Raw genomic sequence first — 20,284 nt, forward strand, 5'->3', positions numbered from 1 at the left:
GATTTGATCGAACTGCTATTACGACGGGTGGCCTTGCGGGGGCTACGTTTCCCCACTCTATTGGTTGCATTCCGGTACGCACTCAAACTGCAAAGTGCATCCGACGTACCGGAGACGAAAGACTTGCAGTGTTCGTCTCCAGTCCGTGATTCCTACAGTCGTCATGGCTACAGAGTGCCTGTCTAATGCGTCACTATACAGAAAATCCACTATCGATCAGAACTGCTCTCTATGTTCGTGGGACTCGATGGGTGCTTATCGTTTTGTACCCAGCCCAAAGCGTTGGTCTCAGCTCACCGTTTTCTCCGTGACACAACGCAATTTCATCTACACCGCGCGCATGTCAAGAGATCCCGACAAACCCGAAGCGAGACGTCCGGTGCTGGCCCCAACAATCAGCGCGAACGATGTGTCGGCTTTGCTGAGTATAAGCGCCTCACCGTCTTCAGACTACGAGCGGGTACGGATCGGGAAGTGCCCACCGACGCCGCGCTCTAGTCGACCCCGTGAAAGTATCAAGCTCACGGAGAGGGAGATGCAGACGCTGAGCTCGGACGAAATACGAAAGTGGAAGAACGCCATCGCTGCTCAGCGCGCGCGGGACCACAAGGAGCAGCGGACCAGGGATCTGGAGGACATGGTGCGAGAGCTCTGGAAGCGGGTGCAATATTTGCAGTCTGTCATCCAAGCTCTGCACCCCAACGAGGCGCTGGACGACCTGTACAGCCAGTACGAGCCCTACGCGGTCTCGAAGACCATTAAACCATTGTTTCGTCGAGCTGAAGACGAGGAGGGCGAGCAGTCACCACCAAAGACTAACATGAAGGAGTTGGCCTGGCTGCTAGTAGGGCGCTCAAACAACGATCAGAACCGATAAGCGTTGATGACACGGTCGCGCTATTAACGAATAATGCGCAAGCAAAAGTAACTGGAGCAAACATGAAATGGACGTGAACTTTGAGCAGTTTGCACTGCAAAAACGCTTCTCCAAACGTGTTTGAGTTTTATGCACTTTTACTCAATTTCGGACTATAATTGTGTGGGACCAAACGTTTTGTGTCGTTTGGTGTGCTACACACAATTTGAGCTTTAGTGACTGGCGAGGCCATACAGACCGCATATCTACGAGCCAAAGAGTGCGAAGATGATGCTGAGGCCGGTGCTGCGCAACGCTCAGCGCGGCGCGGCTCTGGGCACGACGCGGCGCTTGATGCTGCAGGCGGAGGCGTCCTCCGTCCTGGCCAAGGTGGGGCGCGACATCCCCCTCAAGGTGGTGCCCCGCGCCGAGCGGCGGGCGGCGCGCAAGGCCGCCAAGCACTCGGCCGACGCCGCCGAGCACAAGGTGGTGCGCACGTCGTCGCTGCCCGCGCGCATCTCGTTCGCGCTGCTGGCCGGCAGCATCTCGGGCTCCATCCTGTGGCACTTTGTGCTGGACGACGGCATCAAGACGCGCATCACGGAGACGCTGGGCGCCACGGTGCTGGGCGACGTGTACGCGTTCCTGGCCAAGAAGGTGGAGGAGACGGTCAAGCCATTCACAGACCCGTCCAGGCAGAAGCTGCTGCCCGACTGGCCCATCCCGCAGGTGCCGGCGGACACGCCGCCCGTGCCCGTGCTGGTGCTGGACCTCGAGGACACGCTCGTGCACTCCGAGTGGAGCGTACGTTGGCTAACTATTGAGTGCTGGAAAGTTGGTGAGGAGTCTGATGGTGTATCGCTTTATTATTTTGCAGAGGAAGCACGGCTGGCGCCACGCCAAGCGACCGGGCGTGGACGAGTTCCTCGAGACGCTGTGCCAGTACTACGAGATTGTCATCTTCTCGCAGAACTACGGCGCCGAGGAGATCGTGCAGAAGCTGGACCCCAAGCAGTGCGCACTGCACGTGCTCTCGCGTGATGCCACGCGGTACCTGAACGGCGCCCACGTGAAGGACCTGTCCAACCTGAACCGCGACCTGCGGCAGGTGGTGATCCTGGACGACGACCCGGCGGCGTACCAGCTTCAGCCGGAAAACGCCATTCCGGTCAAGCCCTTCACAAACGGACGGGATCGCGACGACCACGAACTGAAGGACCTGATCCCGTTCCTCAAGGCTTTGGCTTCAGAGCGCGTGCCGGACTTCCGCCAGGTGATCGGCGAGTTCCGCGATGATGACGGTGTGGTTCGTGATCTGGCCACCAAGTACGGGGCCCGCGTGCACCAACTGGAGATGGAGAAGGAGCAGAAGAAGAAGAAGGGCTTCGGCGGCTTCGTTCGTGGCCGGATGTCCCACCACCCCGCGCCGCCGAACGGAGGTGTTGCTGCTAGCGGTTTTGGAGGTGGCCATTGAGCTCTTAATTGCGTCTGGGAAACTGAGCAGTGGGTGATTTTCGTTGGGACTCGGACGCTGGCTGCTGTAGTTGAAGTCGTGGACTCCCCACGAATTCGCTGCACTCCAATCTGTTATCTCGGGGCTTAACACGTCATTGCTTTGCATCTCGTTCTTTGTCAACTTGTGTGTGCCTGACGAATTGTATGGCTGTCGGCAAGGTGACAGATCGTCGGAGTGTTGCTTGTTCTGCCACGTTAGAGCGGTAAGCACAGAGCTCATCTGGAATACGAACCACTCGGTTTGCTGCTGGCGCCTAGGAGTTTACTCTATGACCGTGAATTCAACCAAAGAACTTCAGTTTTCGCTGACAAGTATCATGTCCATGGTCTGGACATGGGATGGGGACTACCGGTAGGCGGATGTGCAGAATCTGCACTGCAGATAATTACTGTTCCATGGAGATAACACTTCCAACTTGGAAGTTCCAAGACCGCGTTTTCATTCGACCTGGAAAGACAAGCTCTCAAGACTTATTAATACCAACAATCAAACTTACCAGCTATCCAAGGGGCCAAACTCACGTCAAGATACGCCCGCGCGAGAGCATATCGCTCACGGGCAGCACCTTTCGGAGTGTTCCTTTCCGTTGGGGTCCTCGGGCACATCGAGCGTTGGGTTGCGGTCGAAGAACCCTTCGGGGCGGAGGGTGAACTTGGCGTAGTCGACCGGCATGATCGGCCAGCCTTCCGGGCGTGGGAAGTGCGTGAGGCCGAACGTGTGCCACAGCACGATGTCCTCGCCATCCACTGATCGGTTGGACTTGGTGTAAGCAGGCAGCCCGGCAAAGCCTGGGTTCTGGTTCGGCGTGTAGCCAGCGGCCCACATCTCGTCGCGCGCGTACTGCGTGACCCACAGGTGCTTGGACGCAAAGATCGCTCGTTTCGCGACCGAGCTCTCGCTCGCAGCGAGCAGCAGCGGTTGACCTTCAGGGATGAGCGTGTATGCTGTCGGGATGCGCCACATGCGGCCCTTGTAGTTGTCGGCCAGCCGCTGAGCGTCGCTCTCGCATTCGAGACGGGTAGTCATGCGCCTGAACGCGTTCCCCACGGGGTTGTCGGGGCTGATCGGAAGCTGCTCCACCTCGAGTTCGTCCACGTAGCACTTGTTGCCGTCGATGGCGACGTCAAGCCGTGCCGAGAAGAGGTGCTGGTGGCACGGCGCGCCGAGGCGTGGCGCCATCTCGGTCACGAAGTCGTTCTCTCCCTGAGGGCGGCCGGAGGTGAAGACGAGGCCCGTCGCCTTGCACTCCAGCTCGATCCGCCCATCGAGGTAGAAGTACCAGTAGAATCCATAGTCGTAGTTGACGACGGTCACGAAGAAGGAGAGAACAAGGCGGCGCTGGCGGCGCACCGTGCCGGTCGACGTGTACACGTCACTGTGCTTCCAGAGCGTCCCGTAGTCCTCTTCGTGGATGCACACGACGTTCTTCAGCAGAGCAGGCTCCCCGAAGTCATCAACTACGACAGCATCGAGATACTGGATCTTGCCGAGACAGTCACAGCCGAGCACGAGCGAGTTGGCGAGGCGACCGAACTGGTATTCGCCCACGTCAAAGTAGTTCTGCCAGTCGTGCGTAGGCTCCGGTCTACGTAGGGCACAACCATCTCCGACACGGACGCGCGGTTGAGAATGGGGCGCTTGTGTCCGTCGTCGTCGAAGGAAATGTCGTGCAGCGTGAGGCCTTCGCGGCCATTGAAGCCGACGCGGATCTCCCACTTCTCCCAGGTGAGCACGTGGTTCTTGATGCTGAAGCTCGCACCTTCGGGCTGCGTGATGTGCAGAGGTTTCATGCTGGTACGCATCGGCCCGGTCACCTTGGGGTCAAGGTAGTCGCCCGACTCCATCGGGACGTGGTTGTAACCCGTGTCGATGAGTCGAGCAACTCGGCGGTTGGTGAGATCAACGTGAGCAACGATCCCGTCGATCGGGTGCGCGAACATGGAGTGGGTGTTTGGTCTCCGAGGCCAGGAAGCTCAGCACGCGGATCATGCGGCAGCCAACCTCGTCCTCGTACCCGTAGACACCAGCGGACAGCGGCAAGCAGCGCACCTGGCTGATGTCACCCAGGCCGCGCTTCTTGAGCGCGTCAAGGTACTCGGGGTATGCCTTGAGGATGTTCTCAGCAGCCACGTTGTCTTCGTCCATGATGGGGCTCCAGCCGTCGACAGCGGGGTCTAGCTTCCGCTCGTGAGAGATCTTGCGTGACAGGATATCGACGACCACCTCACGCGCAGCGTTGTCGTCCAGGTTGAGGAGAAGCGCGCCGACCTCGCGCGGGACCGCGTCTCCACTCTTGAAGGCTTTCAGAGTGGCGTGGTCGGGCTCGCGCAGCATCACGTAGGAGTAGCGGCAGTTGGGTCCGCTATAGCCCGCCTTGCCGACGACTTCCTTGAGCGTTTGAACCTCCTTGGCAGTGATGGGGTCGAGCGGGTGCACGACGGCGTCGTTGAGAACGGGAGTGCAGTCGTGCGAGGACATCTTGGTCGGTGTCGATGGCGCGGCTTGTGGGTCCAAAGGTGAAAACAAAAGTGAGCTGCTCGAGGGTATTTGCTCTGGTCCAAGAATCTAGACCCCCGTGCCTCCGGGTGCAAGGTCTCTCCTTGACAGGGATTCCTCGTTGCTGCTTCGATCATGCTGATACCAAGAGCTTCAACTTTGCTAACTTCAACGTCGAAGTTGCATTTTCATAGGCTGAAGGTCGAGTGATGCTTGCAACGTCGCTGCGTTCTGCCAGCTCGTTTAACACGTTCAGTTGCAGCACATCCGATCGAGTGAACGCATCCAAATGACTACAAGAGCTTTCGGCGGGTACTCAGTGCTTGTACGGCCAGTGTCGGGGCCTCCGCGGAGTCCTACCAGCCGTTGGACATAGGGGCCTTGATGAGCAAACTGCTTAGGCGCTGCCACCTCGTCCGCGTTGGCAAGCTCTAACGGATGATCGTCCCAAATACTTGGGGCGCGAGTAGAGATCACTAGCATCAGCATCGATTCAAAACATCACTTACCGGTAGGTCAAGACTACGAACCGTCTCCCTTACATAAGCTCAAGAGCGTCGAACACCACTGAAGCAGAGAGCCATTTCTCGCTGGGGTCGGTCGAGCCGCTGGCAATCGACAGCTCGATCTTGTTGGTACCCGTTACCAGAGCCGACGCTGGGATCGTGTACTCGTACAGCTTGTAGTTGCCCAGCGTGACGCCACGGGTGATTCCGCGCGTCGAGACTGCCACGGACGCCGGGACTTTTGCAGTCCAGTCGCTGTTCACTGTGACGCTGCAACGCCCACTGCTTTGAGCGAGTCTTGAGCGTGCGAGCCTCCGCTGCCTGCTCGCTGCTGAGTGTGAAGCTGAGAGTGATCGGATCGTTCACAGCGCGGAACATCGCCATAGGGAAGGTGCTGTCGTCGTCGGTGCCGGGGGTGAAGGTGAGAGATTCTGTCCAGGTGTCCAACCGCGAGTCGCTCGGGTGCATGTCGTGGATGTTCGCAGCGTTGAGAAACCCGTCGGGGGTGCCGTCCCATTCTCCGATACGCCAAATGGGACTCGATTCAAGTGCGTAGGTGACCTCGAGGGTCTGCTTTGTAGTAGAACCCTCCGTAACCACGACCGAATCGGAGCTCACGGCGAGCTGCTTCTTGTAGACGGTAGCGTTGTAGGTGCCAGGACGCATGAGCGGTGACGTGAACGTCGTAGCGTTCGAGTCCACCGAAGCCCAGTACTGCGCGTCGTCATTGGAGAAGGTGACAACCACGTCAGAGCTGCCTAGTACGTTGCTGCTATCGGTGATGGTGCCTGTCACGGTTCCGCGCTCTGTCTCCGTGGTAAAACCAGTGAGATCCAAGTCTTGGAAAAAGTCAAAGTCGACATCCGACGTGGAGGGCGCCGTGCCGTTCGTGAACACCAGCGCGTATGGACCGTGGAAACCTCCTCGGTACGCGTGTGGTCGGAGAACATGTAGAACGTCAGCTCGTTCGCGACGTCAAACTTGTTGTTGATATCGCGGAACAACGGCCCGCCCACGGATTTCTCGTAAGCATAGTCGGACATGATGAAGTAGACTCCCCCGCTTCGCTCGTGACACCGTGCACTTTATCTTCCATGAACGGGATGGCGGAGTAAAACTTGGAGGCCGTCACGCCGTCGTCGTCGGAATAGATGTCGGTCGCCTCGATGGCCGACATCCCGACGGTGTCGGATGCGTTGAGCATTGCGTTGTCCACTACGGTGGTGTCCAGGCGTGCGAGGAAACGCAGCTCGGCAAGCTCCAAGTCGGTCGTGTGGTATGTGCCCATGTAGATGGCATTTTCATTCGGACGAAAGAGGTAGGTCTGCTCAAGACCCGATGTCTTGCAGGTGATTTGGATGGCCGAGTCAGTCAGCGTGTTGAGGGAGCTGGTGACGCTACCCAAGCCCGAATTCACGTGCGTATGCTTGGCCGGGTACTGCAGCTCCGAGTCGTTCAAGAGCATGGAGGTGATGTCGCACGTGTCTTGGTCCATGGTAATCGTGAGCCGTCGCCGGAGGTGATCACCCAGGACCCGCCGCTTGACTTGTAGCCGAAGTCCGATGCTGCTTCCACGGTGAACATGAACCTGCCAGCTAGCAGCAGCGTTGCGCTCACCAAACGTCCAGCTAGCATTGTGCACCAATGTTCCACTATGAAGTCTTTCCGGAAGCTCAAAGCAGAAGTGGTGTGCTCGGAGCATGGTACAGCATAAAGAGACCCCCTCCAGCTAAAATTCAGTCTTGGGCTCCACAGACTGGACAGCGTATCGTCGATTCCAGCCGCGGTGCATTTGATGTCCTTGCCGTAGAGGGGCGAAGGCATCTCTATAGCGACCGGTCAATGAGCTCTGGTGGTCGTGACAGTGAAGACACTCTGAGACGATCACCAGCTGGAACAGTAGATCTGACGCACGAAATGACCAAGAAGAGCTCGCCACATCACAAGTTACGACCATTTATTCAGTGGCTTGGAACTGCTTTCGTTCCAGGGCCGAAAATCTATAGGTAAGCCAAGCAAGCTTACACGAGCTCGAGGGCGTCGAACACGACGGACGCAGACAGCCACTTGCCCAGCGTGTCCTTGTTGCCGCTAACAATCGAGAGCTTGATCTGGTTCTTGCCCTCCACCAGCGCCGACTTGGGGATAGCGTAGTCGTAAAACATGTACTTGCCCACGGTGACTCCGCGCGTCACTCCGCGCGTCTTCACGGCCGCACTAAGGGGCGACTTGGCACTGAACTTGTTCACGGTGACGCTGCATCGGCCGTTGTTCTGCGACAGAGGGATGCCGATCTTCAGCGTGCGGTCTCCGACCTGCTCCTTGGTGAGCTCGAAGTTGATCGTGATGGGGTCGTTCACTGCGCGGAACAAGGCCATGGGGAACACCGAGTCCTTGTCGGTGCCGATGGTGAAGTTCAGCGGCGTCCAGGCCTCCATACGCGAGTCGCTCGGGTGCGCCGTGTGGATCTTGTCGGCGTTCAGGAAGCCGTCGGGCGTGCCGTCCCACTCGCCAATGCGCCAGATGGGCTTGGCCGCCGGCTCGTAGGTCACCGTCAGGGTCGGGGCGTTCTGCGTGCTTTGCGTTCTACGGGAATGGCTCTGGTGAGAAGCGGGGGCGGGCGTAGGCGCGTTGGTGCTGGGAGCCGCCGACGCCGCCTCAGAGCTGGCTGGAGTCGACCCAGAGCCGATGGTGATCGCCTCCGAGCTCACTGGGAGTTGGTTCTTGTAGATGGTGGCGTTGTAGCTTCCGGCGATCATCATGGGCGACGTAAACGACCCCGTGATCGAGTTAAGCTTCACCCAGTACTGCGCTTCGGCGTTGGAGAACCCGACCACGACGCTCGAGTTGCTAAGCACACCATTCTTGTCGGTGATGGTTCCAGTCCACGATCCACGCTCGGCTTCGGGGACGAACCCAGTGAGAGTGAGGTCCTGGAAGAAGTCGAAGTCGACATCCGACACGGCCGGCGTCTTTCCGTCAGTGAATACAAGAGCATAGGGCCCGTGAAATCCGTAGCGGTAGTCCTCGGCGCGCGTGTGGTCCGAGAACATGTAGAACGTGAGCTCGTTGGCCTCGGTACACTGGTTGTTGATGTCACGGAAGAACGGGCCTCCCACCGACTTCTCGTACGCGTAGTCGGACATGACGAAGAACACGCCACCGGCATCTCCCGTCACGCCGTGGACTTGGTCGTCGATGAACGGGATACCCGAGTAGAACTTGGAGGCCGTCACGCCCTTCGAGTCGGCGTAGACATCGTGAGCCTCGATGGCGTTCATTCCGTCGATGTTCGAGGCCGGAACCATGGGGTTCTTCATCGGCGTACGGTTCAAACGCGCAAGGAATCGGAGCTCGCCGAGCTGCATCTCGGTCGTGTGGTGCGTGCCCATGTAGATGGCGTTCTCGTTGGGTCGGAAGAGGTACGTGTGCTCGAGCCCCTTGGTCTTGCACGAGATCTGGACGGTCTTGTCCTTGAGCTCCTGGATGGAGCTCGTGACTTTGCCCAGGCCGGAGTTGATGTGCGTCATCTTCTTCTTGATCTGCAGCTCGGCCTTGTTCCAGACCATGGACGTGATATCGCACGAGCGCTGGCTCACCGTGACGGTGAGGCCGGCGCCGGAGTCGATCACCCACGCTCCGCCATTCTGCTTGTAGCCAAAGCTCGACGTGGCGCCACGCTCCTCTTCCGACTGGAAGTTCAGGTTGGAGGTCTGCGGGTTCGTATCTGCCAGTGTCACGGCCAGCAAGCCGCTGGTCAACAGGAAGGCGGCGCGGAACAGGCGTCCAGACAGCATTGGGACTGAAAGTGGTTGGTCCGTCCTTGGCGAAAGCTGAAATGCCGTGGTGAGCGCAGCGGTGGCGGAGGAGATCTGGCGGTCATAAAGAGTCAGCTCCTGCCCGGGGATACGTCTCCACGACAGGGCTCGCAAACGGTGCTGACCAGGTACCCGAGGGCTCAAGGTTTTGTACGGACGGACCAACTGTTACATCTCCCGACACGGTTTTAAAGTTAAACATTTAAGTAGGAACTACGTGAAATCAATACAGAGTGAAAAGGACTTGTGGAGGCTAAAAGAAGACGGGTAGGAGCATGATATAGCTGGTATAAGTAAGAAATATTACTATTTGGTACTATTTTCGTCAACTTCGGGTACCCGTGGCACCGCCCGACGGGTACCCGTACCCGACCCGAAACCGGGGCGGGTAGGGCGGGTACAAGAAACGGGTACCCGATTGCTCCACGAACAGCAGAAGACCAAAAGGAATCGCAACCAAGAGCTCGAAACGAGCTTTGCGCTCCGTATGCTCCCCTTGGCAAGAGCCAACGCTGCACTGTAGAGGAGCTGATACACTTGACGGGGTCACCAGTTCAACAACCGGGTTATTACGACACCCACGTTGTCCGCCTTATGTCGTGTTTACTTTGCCGGTCGAAGGGAAATAATCCTGAGGATTGTTCAGGGTCAAAAGACACGATAACGTATTGCACCAGGGTGTTGCAAAGTTAAACGCCGAGTGTTTCCTCTTCTTCCCAATGCTACATTCGTGTCTAAGCCCCGCTGTGCTTAATGCTGCTGTCACATCGCGATGAAGCGGTTCGTGATGCTAGGATCAGGAAGCAGGTGGGCGCATACGACGTAGGAGTCCTGCAGCATCCCCAACGACGGCGCTTTACTACTGTACACACTTGCTGCAGCATCACTTGAAGGCGACGCCTTCAAGGCGTACAGTGAACTGCACTGTACGCTTCCAATCGCTTGGTGAGCGGCTCGCTCGAGGCTGCCTCGGTTCCATATGCGTCACGTTGCCTTTTGACGAGTCCGTGCTGACCCAGAGGAGCAAAGCGATGGAGTGAATCGCGGTGCAATACGTGCAGGATTTTTTTGGCTATGGGGAATGGGGAATAGGCTCAATGCCAATGCGATCGTGTTCGCGAACACTTCCTTGGACTCGACAGTGCCGAGTCAACACCAAGTTCCGTTATTTTCACGACTGTGCTCGACTTAAGTACTACGCCACTACAAGAATCTACTTACCGACGAGAACTCGCAGCTCTAAACCAGTTCCAGAGCGTCAAAGACGACTGACGCAGCGAGGAACTTTTCAGCTGGGTCACTCGCACCGCTAGCAACACTGAGTTTGATCGAGTTGGCACCCGTGACCAGCGCGGACGACGGAATGGTGTACTCGTACAACTTGTAGTTGCCCACAGTCACGCCTCGGGTGACACCGCGCGTTTTCACTGCCACAGACGCGGGTACGGGAGCCGTCCACTTGCCGTTCACAGTCACACTGGAGCGGCCACTACTCTGAGCCAGGGTCAGGACAATTTTCAGCGTCCTGGAAGTCTTGGCTTGAGCCGCCGTCAGACTGAAGCTGATGGTGATCGGGTCGTTCACGCCACGGAACTGCGCCATGGGGAACGCGCTGTCGGCATCGGAGCCCGCCTTAAAGGTGAGCGCCTTCCAAACCGACATACGCGAGTCGCTTGGGTGCATCTTGTGGATCTTGTCCGCGTTCAAGAAGCCATCGGGGGTGCCGTCCCACTCGCCAATGCGCCAAATGGGCTTCGACGTCATATTGTACGACACCGCAATGCTTTGTGTCTTGGTCGAGCCCGCATTAATAAGGACTGAAGCTGTGCCGACAGCCAACTGCTTCTTGACCACGGTGGCCGTGTACCGACCAGCCTTCATCAACGGCGACGTGAACGTCTTCTTGCCGGCAGCAACCTTGACCCAGTACTGAGCTGCAGCGTTCGAGAAGTCAACGACAACATCTGAATCACCCAAAACGTTCTTCGAGTCAGTGATCGTCCCCGACACCGTTCCGCGCTTAGCGGACGGCACAAACCCAGTCAATCCGATCCTTTCCGCGTCAAAGGGCACGCGCAGCAGCACATGCAGCGCCACCCGGCGACTGGTTCGAGCTTTTGTTGAAGTGGTAGCGATCGGCACCCCCAGATGGAGATTGCATCCTTCAGCTGCTGGGCTCTTGACGCAAGAGGTGTCGTGACTAAACGTAGCAAATGCACGACACCATGGACGTTAGAAACCCCGTCGGGGCACCCGAGATTCTAAAGATTCTTAACAATACAACCAACAGCTTTATCACTGAAATGCAGAAATACACGGAATGGAGGTTTGCTGTGCAACGTGGATACCGGTGAACTTCACTGAGATTTTTAACCGCTGTTGCAATGCACGGGGGACGTGCCTGTAAAGTGAAGTGCCTGCCGGCCTTTACGTCGATCCTCTACTAGCGAAACAGCTGCAACTTGGCGTCGTGTGTACGGCACATCCTGCTCTTAGTAAGTGTGATGCATGGGGTTGCTCCCGTAGATATCCCATGCACTTTGTTTGGCAGCTTCTGTGCACTACACAGCGACTAACACACCAATCCGTTTACCCACTATTTTTGGGGGGCATAGCCCCCCTTATAATGAAATGTGCATAAAGACTTTTTACCCTTTTTACAGGTACTTTTTACTCCAATTTATGAACCCCTGTATTACAATTGAGGATGGGGTAGGGCAAATGGACTATCATAGCGATTTCGACCGAATTTTACCTCTTTTTAAGAACACACGAACTCATGTTGAACGGCGCTCAAACGCGACCCTTCAAATGTTACCTTGTTCGAAGGTATAACAAGTTATTAAACTGAGGTCAACTTTTTATCGAACCAGAGATCCCCCCGTTTGTATCAGCAAACAAACGATTGCGTTAATCATTGAAGTTTGAGGTACGACCGACGATTTATGCACATGGACGGTGGAACCCTTTTCAAGGGGTGGCTGAACTCCGGTTAAATGTGGTAACGGAGGCAAATGACAGTGGAGCCCGCCGTAAAAAACATATGAGAGGTCAGGCAGCTCCGTAAAAAGTCTCCGCTAACGTACGAAACAATGTACTGAAGAGTCGTTTGGATTAAGTTATTCATAGATAACCTAATTCAAGGTATCGGTCAGTACACTGATAGATCCTTGGCAAAACTGGCATGGAGCAGTGAAGTCTAAATCCAAAGGCTATACTATGCTACCGCTAACTATTACGAATCACGCATGCGGAAGCAAGACGGCAGCACTAGACGTAGTTGGCATATTAGTTGCTGCAATCGTTGACTGAAGAAATCTATAAATCGCTTGCTACACACAGTTCTGCAGCAGCGGGGGCAACCGATTACGAAGATTGGCATGATACAGAAAGCGGTGACTAGGCCAGACGTGCCATATAGTGGAGACAATAGCCAGGATGTATGCTCTGTAGCTGTGAAGAAAACGTGGAGAATTCTCTTTTTGCCCTGACATTTGGTATATTATTCTGACAACCTTGATAAATAGACGAAGTATTGTCATTTGCGCATGCTATTTCTTGAGCAATTTAAAGTAGCAATGTGCAATTCTGACACCAACTTTTGGTCTTGCATGTTCACACAAACGCCTAACACTAGCGTTTGTTAAATGTTTGTTACTGTATAGTGAATCTGGCGAACATGTATGTGGAGTGAGACGTGTAGTCGTTCATCTTGAAGCTCTTTTAAATCACTTACAGTGAGTTCGTGTTATTGTGAAAAGCACTTACGTGTTGGGGGCGATAAATGAAGACAGGAAAGAGGCTTGACGTAACAGCAAGGGATCTCGTGCCGCATCTGGTAGTGCCGTCGTAGCTTTCGACCTCTTTCAACCGTAAATCAATGTATTGTATTTTGCTTAGTCCTGGTTTCCATGCTACAGTAGTAAATAAACACTTCCGAATCATTATAAGTGGCTTTGGCGTTGCCACCGTTGGCCGCTGAATCGATTGCAACAAATTTCCGGGTGGACATCGTTAAATATCCCCCACAGTATCAGGCTAAATCGTGCTCGAGCATTCAGCAAGCCAATATATCAGTAAAATTGTAACTCATGGCGAAAAATTCAGTCACATTACATTCAACAACCACCGGTATGCACATTTGCTCTTACATTACATGAATTTAAAGCTCATTGAAACAGCGAGACCAGCAGTGTGCGACGGATGACTCGGACATGCAAGTTCTAGTTGATCAGCATGTGTGCAACGTCGGGAACACGCGCGCTGTCTACCAGTGCTCGCTGCGCTTGCTCGTGGCATCGGTCCCCGTGCTGCCTATACCGTTTTCCATATTAAACTCCAAGCCCGGTCATTTTAATAAAATCTGATGCAAACCCGGCACTTCGTGCATATATTTTTGAAACCAATTTGGTAAAAGTTTGAGTGTGTATAGGATACTTGGGGGCGGTGCTGAGAAGCTAAGATACAACACAGGGATCGGACAATATATATTGGATATTGATTGTCGGCGAGGCTATCATCACAATCAATATTGTACCAATATCAATATTTGCCCCAATATATTGCTATACTTGCCTTTAGTATGGCGATATATTGTACTGTACTAGAGTATATGAGTACGTTGAGTAATGTTAGCATGAATCGTCATGGCAATGGTTAGCGAGTCTTTACCCCTAACCGTACGTGTCCGAACATGATTGACGGTCTTCCTAGTGTCTAAAGCGAAAGTGACCAGACAGAAGCATCGACGAGCAATGTTGGAGACTCGGTTGGGGTACCTCTCCCTCTTTCATGACGTCTGTTGCCAAGGACACAAGCCAAGTTATTATCACCGACATAGGTACCGCAGTAACGCTGCAGCTCTGAGGTCTAAGTGTCTCCCCTCCTACGCATGCGAAGTCTTTTCGCACGTAGTCGCAGTATCTGCTCAAATTTATTACGTATACACGTTGGTGCCATTACGTGGCTGTAAAGAAAACAGAAGTGCAGCCCTGCGGACCTCAAGGCTACTCTCATGGAGAAAACCATAGCTCGATATTATCGAGCTATGGACTTGCTCTCTTATCGAGTCGATAAGAAAGCAAGTCTACGTATACTTAATTCGGTTGTTCAGCGCCATCGACCCCTCGACGCGAAACGTGAAAAAAACTGAGACTCGATTAAGTACTGACGATGGATTGGGGTCTGATGACCAGCGAAGTGCTATTAAGGCTTTCAGAAGTATTCAATAGGCAACAGCCACGGAAAAAGGAAAGGAAAACTAGCTTATGGTGCTCTTTAATATCGTAAGAGAAGGTAGGGGCAGTTTTTCTTCCTGAACAATATTGACAATAAATAGTGGATATTGATGACATCGCTACAATACAATATTGATGCCCAACAATATTACAATTTTACAATATCAATTTTTATTTTCCGATCCCTGGATACAACATTTTCCGAAGCAATGCCCCTCTAGCAACCGGGGCGAAAATTCGCCGTGAGGATGCTGCTATACTAGTATATGAGATGCTTGTGGCTCAAATACTCTTCTTGCTACAGATAGATGTAGCTCAGTAGTTTAGGCCTGCGCAGTGGGAATATTTTTTTATTTTATTTTATTTTTCGCTGTTAACGCCAGTCATACTCGGAGTGAGCGCTGCATCTACCGCGCAGTGGGAATAAGCTCTGACTTCTCAAATTGTCTCGGTCCACTTGTACGCGAGTGCGGAGGAGACGGACGGAGGTGGCCAAGGAGGTGCACCTGTACCCCGCTACTCGAATCGTTCAAGGTGCTGCACCAGTAGGTCAAGCTGGTGAAGTCTGCCGCGCAGGATCGGATCGCCAACAATGGCAGACTACAAGGCGGAAGTGGCGATCGCGGTGCTGCGTGCCTCAAAGCTGGCACAATAGCTGAGGAGGCGGTGATCGTCATGCTTAGATGCCGGTAGATGGTGATCAAGGTGATCAATAATATATGTAGCTACCCTTACACTTTATCATCGCCTCACTTTTATTGCATATAGCTGCAAGTACCCTGCCATTTTCTTCTTCAGTTAACTTTTTTTTACGTACGGTAACTTTAGTTTGGTCAATAAATCCTAGAAGTCTGAATATGTAGGGAAGTCGGAACCGTCGCGATATGGAATGACATCGACGCGATGGTCGTTGGATGGTAAACCAACGAGTTACGAAGAAGTTAAAATACAAAACAAAGATTTACGACTCCGTTTAGACAGAATTGGAGCAAAACACAAATAACTCAAATTAAAAAAAAATGCTTCCGCGAGCGAAGGGAGTCGGGCAGTCGCCCAAACACTCTCCCTTACTGCTTTGCGGGGCCCGCTCGGCTTGTGGCCTGGGATAATGACTACCGTATATTGCAGGCGCACTGCACTCTCTCAGTGTACGCTTTGGTACCGTGCGTCCCAACTTGGATTGCGTCTCTTGGTCTTTATTTCTTCACTGGTCTGCTGAAAATACGTCGCAGCGTATAGCATGTATACAACGGAGTGCCCGTCTCTAGTGTCAGGGATGGCATAATTGCCAGTCGCGCCGAAATTTGAGCCCTTTGCCAATCCATTGACGAGGCTAGCAGTAAACATTCATCATTTACTGTTCTCAAAGCGATAGCTATTAGCGTTTGGCTTGCGTTTGTGCACGCCAAATCAGTTGCTGTGGTTTACTTCAAAACGCAAGGAGAACAAGGAGTGCCTTGCATTATGGCTCAGTTAACCGTAAAATGTTTCTTCTCTCTTTTTTTTAATTTGTTTTTTTTGGGGGGCGAGTGTATCGAGATACACCAGCTGCACTAGAATGCTTATCTCGAGTGCATTGAGACAAGCATTCTAGTGCAGCTGAACGTTCTTCATGTACTCCAGGTGGTTCTTGTAGCCGTCCACGATGTACTTGTAGTCATCGCCTCCGTAGCCAACCTTCGCCATCGCCCTTTCAATTTTTTCCGGCGAAGCGTTCAGCTCCCTCCAGGCCGTGTACACGTCCCGCGTGGTCCTCTTTTGCATGATAAGATCATCGTATATCTGCGCGTTCTTGATCCACTTTGCTTTTTGGGTCTTCAGTGCTTTGGCAGCATTGGAGGTAAACCAGTCCAGCCCTCTCTCGTCACCTTCGCTCTCACCACCCGCTGATACGGGCGTGCGTAGGAATCGATTACCCGTGTGTTGGGCTTCATTCGGGGAATGAATCGCACTAGCCGGGTCAGACACTGTGGCGGTGGCGGAGGATTGAGCGATGCAGCTAGCAAAGAGGGTAGCTACGATGGTAGCGAGCGCGGCACAACGCAGACTCATGCTTGTTCTCGGGTCTTCGACGGGTTCAATAGTCGGAGGTAAAGTTCGCACTTCGTAGACGTCGGCGTCGTAGGGTCTGGTGTCTTGAGGGCCGCAGAGCAAGTTGTGGAATGAACGAACGGGGCCTCAACGGAGAATTGGGCTTGAATGGAGGGGGTGAATGGTTTTGGAGCATTGAGTAAGTCCCGCAAGCATCCCACGAGCAGGGGCATGAGCGAGCGAAATGCAGCCCGCTCACTTCAAATCACGAGCTGGGTTCTGCTGCTCCCTCGGATAAGTACGACCCCAACGAGCAGCTCGTTTGAGGAGTGAACTGATAGGCTAAAATGGCTCAGCTTTGTGGCAGCATCACACTCAACAGAGGTGCCCCATAATACTGATACGGGTTTGGCCGTCAGCTACAGTAACTACAGAAGCCGATGATACCCCCATCAGCATGAACAACTGCTCTGAGTGCAAGTTAGGCACAATTTTTTAAAGTAAATTTATTATTATCCAATTAATGTGTGGAGCTTTGATTCGCGCTCCCCCCTTTAAATCGATTTCATGTGAGCAGCTACAGATCAGCGAGCGCGCTCATGAGGTTTTAGCTGCTCGTGCTCGTTCCCGCGAGCAGTGCTCCCGCTCAGCTCGTGGGATGCTTGAAGTCCCGTGTACTGTACAGCTGCGTATGCAGAAGGTTGCACATCCCATCAAATGTACCGTACATGTACTTACATGTTAGGTACAGTCTACAAAGGCGGCTTATGGATTGCGTCACGTATACTAAGTACATGTGTACATGTACGTACGTAATACGTGGACCAACTCGGTCGTAGGCACTACAAAAAAGATATCTTAAACCGCATCTCTTTTGAGAATTTTGCATTATTGGGGAAGCCTCCCAGCCGTCCATTTTCGATTCTGCCAGATGATGAAGAAGGCCGAGTCCGCACCACACGCGCCGCAGGGTCTAGCAGAGCGCAACAGCTTCATGAAGCGCCGCGTCGCATGAAGCACACTCCCACGCGTGAATTAGGACGTGCACGTACGCATCAGCTAACCTGAACTCTTCAGGTCGTAATGAATAAGCTCACGCTCGCCTGTGGCATGCTTGTGAAGTGCTTGTGAGTCATGCCACAGGCGAGCGTGAGCTTGTCACAAGTTGTGACATACGCACCGTATATTATATAGGGCCACAGGAAATTGCAATATATATGTGTCACAAGCATGCCACAAGCACACAATGAGTGCTCGTGGCAGCAATGGCGCCGAAATCGTACATGTATAGCGAGCTACGGTACCATTCTTCAGGTACCCAGGTCGGAAGCACATGCAGCAGGTGCTGAGCGTGCAGGTTCGGGCGTCTAGAGCAGGTGGGTACAGGCAACATCTATGGGTACGATACTTAGCTGGCTGTTAGGGCAACAAAATGCAGAGTCGGCGTCGAGCTAACTCGCAATACTGACGTTACTGTGGATGAAAATGCAGACTCCAAGATCCTGCTTGCCGGACACGGGTGGCTCTGGGGCCGTAGAGGATGGCGCGTGGCCATTTTCCGCAGGTGCGCGTGCAGCGGCATACTTGTGTGGTTATAATGTTGCTATGCTTGTAGGCTAACGTGCTATATTGGTGGTGCTGTGAACGAATAGGAGGTGAAGTGTGGATTGGCGCTCGAGGGGCCAATACGCCCATGCCATGGACCCCATGGTACGTGTTCGGCGTGCTGGTGCATCCGGTGTTTTTGACAGCAGCACCTGGGCGCGCTAAACGTGGACAGCCGTGAGCAGCAGCGCAAGAACTGCTGCATCGCGTGCAAGATCGGCGACTTCAGGCTCAGCGCGGACGAGGAGCTGCGCGGCCGCCTACGACGCGATGTCCAAGGTGGCGAAGGTGGCGCGCCAGGAGGCGTACGACACGATCGCGGCCGGCAAGTAGTCGCGCGTCATCATGCTCGTGCGCTTGCCGCTCATATCCGACGCGTCGTGCGCGTTCGACACGTTCTGCGAGATGTTCGTGGCCAAGGACACCAACGCGTACCCCTACGGATCGCAGCGGTTTTCTCCGTTCGCCAGCTTGTTGCAGGACAGGCTGCTCAGCGTGGCGGCGTGCGGACGGATAAACTGGTAGAGCTACATCTGGATGCACAGTTAGGGTCGTTCATGTACAATAATTCCTTTAATGCTGTTAGAATATTTGCTAGCCATGGTCATGTAATGCGCGTGGACGAATAATGCAACCATATCTAGATTGACAAGTTGTTGCGGGTCATGGCAATACCTACTACCGCTAGTAGATACTACGTAGTATGTGCGTAGGATAAGTTTAATGCGTAAGAGAAAGCTTACATGTTCAACTTGCACTGTATTGTTTGTTATTCTGGTCCTAATATGCGTGGAGTGAAACAACATGTGCACCTAGTATCACTACCAACCATGCGTGCAGATGCACGACGACTGCCCTGAAGGGAGCTGCTCACGCGGAACAACAACAACCTATCGTAGCTTGCTGTTGTTCCGCGTTGAGCACTAGGTAGTGGGCGGCGTCACTTGCTGTCCACAAGTTTAATCCTCTCGCTGGTGGTGGCGTCGCCCTTGCGCTTGAACTTGTCCCGCGACGACAGCGAGTGGCGGCGAAACTCCGAGTGGACCAACGGCGACGCCTCGCTGTCGCTGAGCGCCCCCATGACGCTCCGCGTCGATGCTCTTGTGCTCGGCGAGCACCCCTGTGTGCTGCTTCCAGCTTCATAACCTCTATACAGCAGCGTAGACACGTCAGCATTTAGAGTTAGTACGTCAACCATGCCGCAAAAGAAGCCCGAACTGCAGCATCGAGTTTCATTTTAGCTCTAAAAAACAGCGTAGACACGCCAATTTAGAGTTAGTAGATCAAACAAGGCGTAAATAATTCAGCATGCTGCTGCTCACTACACCACAGTCACGTGTGGTGTCGAACGAAGCTCGAGTCTACTGCCAACAAGGCGAATCACTGCGTTTGTTCAACGTCTTCTCATTGTACTTTTGCGGGTTTCGAGCTTCAGCTCCACCAATATAGCGAATTAGATAGTAAATTAGAGTGCATTAGATGTGTGATGTCATGGCCTAATAGTTCTGCCTGAGGAACTTGGCTTCTGCTGCTATCCTTGCGCTCAATAACGCATCATCGACTTCACATTGCACTTCAATCGCATTTAGTGGTCACGCAGATAGAGAGAGATTCTGATTGGATCAAATAACAAGATATAGAATGATGATGATTGGCTTAAATAGCTGTGGACTAGACATCCTGCATCTTGTGGATTGACACTGGGAGCTGTGGATTTGCTCATTGAACTGTGGATTATCCCCAGGTTCTGTGGATTGTCACCACCTGTTGTGGACTGACCTCGCGGATTAAGACGATCGCTGTGGATTATCTTGTATTTCTGTGGATATTTTAGCCGTCCTCCTGTAACTCCACCCTTCCAAACTCGTGCTCCTATTCACTTTAACATCCTTTTTTTTGGCACTTGTTGCTGCACCCGACTGGGAATCATGCGATGAGGCAGCTGCACCCGACTGGGGTGCAATGACACCCGACTAGACCGACTCAACCCGACTGAAAATAGAGCCGGGTTTAGAGCCGGGTTATGGCTATACATTGGCTAGTGTATAGCTGAACAGCAAAAGTTGTGTAAACCACCTTATGAAAGACCGACTCACTCAGTCGGGTCAGTCGGGTACTCGACTCAGTCGGGCTGCCTCAGTGACTCGGTCGGGCTGCTTCAGTCAGTGTGTGAACGCAGTATGCAATCATAAGTTGTGAGCCAAAGGATCACTGCACTA

The 20,284-nt window shown here is 53.7% G+C and overlaps 8 protein-coding genes across 8 annotated transcripts; 3 read left to right on the top strand and 5 right to left on the bottom strand.

Moving 5' to 3' along the window:
• Nucleotides 1-354: 354 nt before the first annotated feature.
• On the top strand, nt 355-916 carry PHYSODRAFT_353749 (hypothetical protein). Its single transcript, XM_009519346.1, has one exon. It carries the CDS (start codon nt 536-538, stop codon nt 875-877), a length of 342 nt encoding a protein of 113 aa, XP_009517641.1. The 5' UTR covers nt 355-535; the 3' UTR covers nt 878-916.
• A 228-nt stretch (nt 917-1,144) lies between these two features.
• Nucleotides 1,145-2,449, top strand: PHYSODRAFT_553399 (hypothetical protein; the record flags this gene model as incomplete). The annotated part of the gene is made up of 2 exons (XM_009519347.1): nt 1,145-1,653; nt 1,700-2,449. 2 exons carry the CDS (start codon nt 1,145-1,147, stop codon nt 2,328-2,330), a joined length of 1,140 nt encoding a protein of 379 aa, XP_009517642.1. The 3' UTR covers nt 2,331-2,449.
• A 475-nt stretch (nt 2,450-2,924) lies between these two features.
• Nucleotides 2,925-4,850, bottom strand: PHYSODRAFT_264020 (hypothetical protein; the record flags this gene model as incomplete). The annotated part of the gene is made up of 3 exons (XM_009519348.1): nt 2,925-3,950; nt 3,986-4,254; nt 4,286-4,850. The coding sequence occupies 3 exons, from the start codon at nt 4,848-4,850 to the stop codon at nt 2,925-2,927; spliced, it is 1,860 nt and encodes a 619-aa protein (XP_009517643.1).
• Nucleotides 4,851-5,406: 556 nt separating this feature from the next.
• Nucleotides 5,407-6,869, bottom strand: PHYSODRAFT_264057 (hypothetical protein; the record flags this gene model as incomplete). Its single annotated transcript, XM_009519349.1, has 3 exons — nt 5,407-5,636; nt 5,962-6,294; nt 6,452-6,869. The coding sequence occupies 3 exons, from the start codon at nt 6,867-6,869 to the stop codon at nt 5,407-5,409; spliced, it is 981 nt and encodes a 326-aa protein (XP_009517644.1).
• Nucleotides 6,870-7,395: 526 nt separating this feature from the next.
• On the bottom strand, nt 7,396-9,171 carry PHYSODRAFT_553407 (hypothetical protein; the record flags this gene model as incomplete). The annotated part of the gene is made up of 1 exon (XM_009519350.1): nt 7,396-9,171. The coding sequence occupies one exon, from the start codon at nt 9,169-9,171 to the stop codon at nt 7,396-7,398; it is 1,776 nt and encodes a 591-aa protein (XP_009517645.1).
• Nucleotides 9,172-10,431: 1,260 nt separating this feature from the next.
• Nucleotides 10,432-11,073, bottom strand: PHYSODRAFT_468852 (hypothetical protein; the record flags this gene model as incomplete). Its single annotated transcript, XM_009519351.1, has 2 exons — nt 10,432-10,717; nt 10,787-11,073. 2 exons carry the CDS (start codon nt 11,071-11,073, stop codon nt 10,432-10,434), a joined length of 573 nt encoding a protein of 190 aa, XP_009517646.1.
• Nucleotides 11,074-16,019: 4,946 nt separating this feature from the next.
• Nucleotides 16,020-16,481, bottom strand: Avh1b-81 (Avr1b-1 avirulence-like protein; the record flags this gene model as incomplete). The annotated part of the gene is made up of 1 exon (XM_009519352.1): nt 16,020-16,481. One exon carries the CDS (start codon nt 16,479-16,481, stop codon nt 16,020-16,022), a length of 462 nt encoding a protein of 153 aa, XP_009517647.1.
• Nucleotides 16,482-17,793: 1,312 nt separating this feature from the next.
• On the top strand, nt 17,794-19,210 carry PHYSODRAFT_323770 (hypothetical protein; the record flags this gene model as incomplete). The annotated part of the gene is made up of 6 exons (XM_009519353.1): nt 17,794-17,836; nt 17,952-18,024; nt 18,122-18,170; nt 18,212-18,370; nt 18,399-18,568; nt 19,024-19,210. 6 exons carry the CDS (start codon nt 17,794-17,796, stop codon nt 19,208-19,210), a joined length of 681 nt encoding a protein of 226 aa, XP_009517648.1.
• Between the last annotated feature and the right edge of the window lie 1,074 nt (nt 19,211-20,284).

This window comes from Phytophthora sojae (genome assembly GCF_000149755.1).
Source record: "Phytophthora sojae unplaced genomic scaffold PHYSOscaffold_1, whole genome shotgun sequence".
In the NCBI taxonomy this organism is placed as follows: Eukaryota; Oomycota; class Peronosporomycetes; order Peronosporales; family Peronosporaceae; genus Phytophthora; species Phytophthora sojae.